The 6,021-nt window shown below is 40.3% G+C and overlaps 1 protein-coding gene across 1 annotated transcript; it reads right to left on the bottom strand.

The window, feature by feature from the left end:
• Nucleotides 1-2,371: 2,371 nt before the first annotated feature.
• On the bottom strand, nt 2,372-4,642 carry med10 (mediator complex subunit 10). The gene is made up of 4 exons (XM_008304213.1): nt 4,373-4,642; nt 4,201-4,284; nt 3,542-3,644; nt 2,372-3,186 (listed from the first exon to the last, which is right to left on the bottom strand). The coding sequence occupies exons 1-4, from the start codon at nt 4,492-4,494 to the stop codon at nt 3,091-3,093; spliced, it is 405 nt and encodes a 134-aa protein (XP_008302435.1). The 5' UTR covers nt 4,495-4,642; the 3' UTR covers nt 2,372-3,090.
• Nucleotides 4,643-6,021: the final 1,379 nt, after the last annotated feature.

The following is a 6,021-nucleotide window of genomic DNA, read 5'->3' as shown; positions in this document are numbered from 1 at the left end:
AGCAGGATATATATGGCATCTTCAACAGACCTGCAAACAAACTGGAGTGAGTCTCAATCTGCATTGAGTCACAATCTCATTTTTGATCATTTTCTCAAAGGTTTTTATAACCAAAGAAATGAGCGCCCACAGACTGAAGTCATTTAGGCATGATGGGGCTTTAGGAACAAGCATCGATTTCTTCCAGAGGCGAAGGATCTTATGAAGTTGGAGTGATTTTGTGAAAATACGGCCCTGCACAGTTACAAAGTAGACGGCCACCGATGTTGTCTGGGCCAGAACTTTTCCACTCTTTCCACCTCCAAAGAGTTTTAAAACCACGTCCGTGTTACTATGTCTGTCTGTTGGTTTTTATATGTGGACAGTTCTTTACTAAATCTAAAAAAAAGAAAGAAATAAACCACAACCATAACCCTGAAAATCCAGAGTTAAGCCAGAATCTACCCAAATCCAGCTTCAGGATAGGATACAGGCCATAGGGCAGATTAGATCCCCATCCAGTTGCCTCTTACTCAAATGAAGCTGTGATGAGACAGACATTGTGAACTGGAAAAATAAATGCATTTCTACTCTTTTTTTTTGGTTTGAGCTGATCAATAACTGGTGGATAAAAATGCAGCCGCCAGTGTTGGTGTCCTATATTTGGGTCAGTTGCATTTTGGATCTAGTTTAACCTTCCTCTGGTCTATTTGGACCCAATGTGACTGTCTTTGGCCTGTTTTCAGATTAAGTCTCCTCATCGACCAACGAAGCAACATATTTACGTCTACCTGTAGACTTTTGTGATTTTGGTGGATTTCATTAAGAATATGTTCCTCCAGCCAAGAGACTAAACACTGCTGTGTTAGTTCTAGCTGTATAAACACTGGAATGAAATTATACATACAAATAAAAAAGCTCCCAACTCACTCTAAAATAAAACTTTCTTCTTAATTCTTGCAGTTTATATCAAGCATCTGTTAAATTAATATTTTGTGGCTGTGCACACGGATATCCTTGCCAACAGTAACGGATGATTTTTCAGCACGCTGTTTGTTCCTGTTTCCAAATACAAACAAGGTAAATTATTACTTTATGCTATGCACAGTGGTTTTATGTTTGTATAACTCCCAGAGTCTAATAAAGCAATTTTAAAGTGCGACATATTATGAAGTCTATGGGGAGAGCGTGTGACGCCAAGCCAGCACCAGAAGCACTAATGCCACAAGAGAATGAGAAGAGTAGGATGTGTTTTCGTTGTAGTTGTTCACTAATTATGTTGATTTCTAAAGAGAGAATTAACTACATCTGCAGCATGTTAAATAAATCACAATGCTTACAGCAACAGGCAACACCTAAAACTGAAAAACCAAAACCAGATCAAATCAATACAGCCTCTGTGACTCTCTCCTTTCCTCAAGCAAAGGTGGAGGTTGAGTCCTCACTAAACCACGGTCGACTAAATGAGACGCATGTTCGGAAGTCCTCAGGGAAGCCTGACAGTGAGGGAAAAGGGCCGTCTGTGTTAGCCCACGGCAGATCACAAACCAATAACAGGGCTCATTTCCCTCCTTCTGTCTCAAAGGATCGGCCTCCAGGGTCAGAGGGGCGTGACGCTGTAGTTAAGCCCCAGCAGGAGGAGGCGTGTTGGGCTATGACCTGCCCGATGACGCAGCCCTGTGTGTTTCTGGAGCATCTGTCTCTGTGTTAAAGTATGGCAGACACACTTATCCCGGAAGGCTATGGTTTCAATACAGGACGGCAGCTCTTGGGGGTGAATGACCACAAAGACGTCACTGATACGTCAACCAGTCCATGCAGGTCATGTTTGTAGGTGTTCCACTGACATATTTAAATCATTTATGCTGCTTCTTGGATTGTAAAATAACTTCTACACATGTAATATTGTTAATTCATTTTTGTCATAATGGCAAGAGGAATAATCAAAACACAGCTGTATTACTTTTTACACATACTGTGGTTGTTCTTCTACAATATTACAGACCTTTCATCACCAGGAACGATATCGTAAAGGAAGCATACCTGCATGTACCAGAACACACTTGGAACAGTAACAATAGCCGACCTTGTTACGATAGTGGTCCACACTTATAGGTGGGTGTTACAAAAGGCTGTATGTGTTTCTCATACTCACTCAGTTGGAGTTCAGTGTCTTGCCCAAAGACGATCGAACCACCCATATTTGTTTTATATTAGATGTATTATTTTAAGCTGGCTTTCAACAAATACGTCTCATTCTCCTCAAGTATTATTTACTGTACTTTATTTGCATCTTTTATAACTAATTAACACTACCGTTTAGAAGTACACATCTCTCCACAACAATACTACCCACAATTTTTCCTCACAACAAAGCCGACAAAACACAGCATCAGTCCAAAAGGATCATTTATTAACAAACACTATAATACAAACGAGTTACAAAGAAATGGTGGACTCATTTCTGACCATGTCACGTGATCAGGCACAGAATTACCTTCAAATGACATTTGCATTCATTAATCATGGCCATTAGAAACCTGAGCTTGATACAAAATGTTATGAACTGCGGGTTTTACAAATGTATGTTGCACAATGGTTGGGAAGCATTACAAAAAGGCAGAGTATAAATAGATCGTATGTACATCTGATGGAGTAAATTCTTTAATGCAGGATCAGACAGGAGTCTTGCAGCTTTAAAAAAAATAAAATTTAAACCAAAAAAAGATATTCCGCTGCTAATTCAGTATCCGTGCATCAACAGGGGCATAAAAAAAATGAATGTGTACCCTTGCGAGTTAACAAACCAGTGCATAAAAGTATCTGTTTCCCCTCTCAACTTGCTGTTTATTTGTAATTCTTTACATGAAGTTTAAATGTAGCGACAGGACAGGATTGGCTGAGTCAGGGTGCTGACCAGAAATAAAAACCTCTTCCCTCGGGAAACCAATCAGCAGCTCACAGACAGCATCGCAACATTTATGACAAATAATAATCGGGTATTATCATGTTCTGCTGGCAACCACAGAGGATCCTGCTCGACCAAACTTCATCCATGCTTTCATTTCAAGGGTCACAGGTTGAAGGTCAGGGCTGTTGGTGCAGCGGTCACTAGGAGGGGGCGTCTTCTCCGTGTATAGCCTTATACTTGGCCATCTCCTCTGGAAAAACTTTGCTGAGCTCAGAAATTAAAAGGCTCTTGAATTTCTGTAATCAAGGAAAATGAAACAGCACACGTTGCTTTAATACTGATTCATTTAAGAAGATAACTGTCCATCCAAGGACAACTTATGACCTGATAAGTGCTGCCTAAAATAAATCTGCCTGGTATCTGTTTCTATTACTAAATAACAGGGAAGCGGTAGACACAACAAGGGCATTTTAGCAGAAAACGCTACAGCAATTACACGGCTGTTTGTGTAATAAAAAGGACTCTTTTATCTCTTCAGAAACTCTAAATATGCGCATGAGCATTTGATCGGTGAAATATTTTAATGGCTCTGTTTATTCTTGTAAAGTCCTTGGTAGGGAAGATTCCAGTGTTCCTGGCCTTATCTCTTACCGTCATTGTGTCTATCTTTCCTTTGACCTGCTCGTTCCTCGCCAAGGCTCTCTCCAGACATTCCTTTGTGTACAGCTGAGGGTTTCGACCTTGGTCAATGTATCTACAAACACATTTAATATCACACGATTATGCAACAAAGCCAGGAAGCACAAAGAAAGCATTATAAATTCAATCAGTCAGTCTCTTTTTCTTTTGGGCAAAGACACATTCCACAATATACAAGACTCCAGAGCCTTCCTAAATCATTGGGGCCACTTTTTGACTTGCTCTGTGCTTATTCCTTTTGCTTATTTTCTACGATTTCAGCAATCCTATTACTAAATATAGTATTTTGTGGAGTGGCATCAATATCATTTTTTTTCGATATGTGCATGCCGAATGTTACAGTGACTCTAAGCAATCAGAGTAACAGCAATATAAAGCATGTTATATTGACAACTAAGTCAACAAGTAATGAAAGTCTAAAATGTAAAGATTTTTAAATGGGGTTTGGTGCGGCTTTATCGCCAAACGATATGCTCGCTCTCAAAACATCATTGTGTATATTCACAGTTACACAGCAATGACAGGGATCAACGGAGATATTAAGTAAATATAATTATATAGGTAACAGAGGCAAGACATGCAAAAAAATAAAACCTGATCACTGGACTCACTCAAAGACCTCCAGAGGGACGTTGATCTCATGAAGCTGCTGACGGCACTTCTCGATGTCTTGTAGGCCGGATATCATGAAATTTCTGAGGAGAAAAATCCACAACGCAGGTTAACAGACTGCTTAGTTGCTGAATTTTGTCGCTATAAGGAGACAAGTAAAATATATCTCACAGTTTCTGGTTGAGTCCTGCTTGGCTGCTGGGCTGAAAGTCGCTGACGATGATTCCCAGCTGTCGAATGTTCTCGATGAATTTCTCCAGATGCTCTTCGAGGTTATCGAATTTTTCAGCCATCGTAACAAACTGTTATCAAACCACCCAAAAGAAAAAATCTAAATCACCCCGTTTAGAAGAATCCTTTAATCAATTTATCGCTGTTTACTGTTAGCCACCGACACTACGACGGCTGCAATATCGAAGCACTTTACGGCGATGGAACAGCCAATCACTGTGCAGACTGTTCTGCTGCCTTGGTAACAGCCGATGACAGACTGCCGTTTACGTATCAAAGTGTCGTGCTGCCGGTTAGAGGGAAGCCTCTTTGTCAAGACCACAGAATGAATGTACCGCTGTGCTGCAGACCAACGCTGACTATAACAGTATGGTATATGTTTTAGCAGGTTTACTTATCGCAGTATCTTTAATTTGGAAATATATGCAACATCCAAAATGTGTTTCAACGCCCCAACGAGCTATATTGTGTTGTTAGGCTACTTTGTAGGCTGACTGTGTTGATAAAACTTGCCTAAACATACATACATAGCACAGTGTTAGTTTTTTTTCACTGCTGATTTTCCAGTATGTTTGATTAAGCCTGACTGAGACTAAAAGACTAAAACAACCGTTTTGCTGACAGGTTATTAAGCCCAGTGTTACTCACTCAGGTGTGGCTCAAATTGCTGTAGATCAGGGGTGTCCAGTCCTGGTCCTCGAGGGCCACAATCCTGCATGTTTTAGATGTTTCCTTCTTCCAACACACCTGATTCAAATGATCAGCTCAGCATGAAGCTCTGCAGAAGCCTGATAGCGATCCTGATCATTTGAATCAGGTGTGTTGGAAGAAGGAAACATCTAAAACATGCAGGATTGTGGCCCTCAAGGACCAGGATTGGACACTCCTGCTGTAGATGTTCTCAGATACACATCGACTCCCTTGTTTTGCTACGTAAAGGGTGAAAATTAAGGTTGTGGGGGTTTTTTTTGTTTTGTTTTTACCTTGTTAACATGTCTATATCGTGTTCTCTATGATGTGAAAGAAACATTACGAGTGAAACAACATTTTCAACAGCTTGGCAGAGCAATTGCACCTTCAGACTGCAGTGTCCAGCTCACGGTCTCAAAAACACAGATTTAGACTTCCAGGATTTCATATGTCACAAACTTCAGGAACTAATCCTGTCAAATTGCAGGATGGGACTTTCTGTGTCATTTAACTTCTTTACATTCAACTTGCAGTTCGAACAGATGTGGCTGAATTATTCCAACTTACCAATTTGTGGTCTGGGGTAGTTTCACATTGTTGTGTGCTTGTGCTGCAGGTGAGAAGAGGTGTGTGCAGAGAGAGGCAGGCGGGTGTTTTATAAACCTGCACATTCTCAAGGGAGCACCGGTGTACAGTTACATCAAAATAATTTAAAGCATGAACATGATTTATTTTCTTGGGAAATAAAAATCTAAATATGTAACTTTGATACACAGAAAAGAGTATTTAGGGCTTTAATTAATGATCAGAGAGGGGCTTTATAAAGCTGTATGAAAGCACAACATTTCAGAGACAGTTTGTGTCCATATAAAGTACGACTGTTAACTCAGCACACTCAG

The sequence above is a fragment of the Stegastes partitus genome, unplaced genomic scaffold, assembly GCF_000690725.1.
Source record: "Stegastes partitus isolate 25-593 unplaced genomic scaffold, Stegastes_partitus-1.0.2 Scaffold2166, whole genome shotgun sequence".
In the NCBI taxonomy this organism is placed as follows: Eukaryota; Metazoa; Chordata; class Actinopteri; family Pomacentridae; genus Stegastes; species Stegastes partitus.
This window is presented reverse-complemented; position numbering and strand designations above follow the sequence as displayed.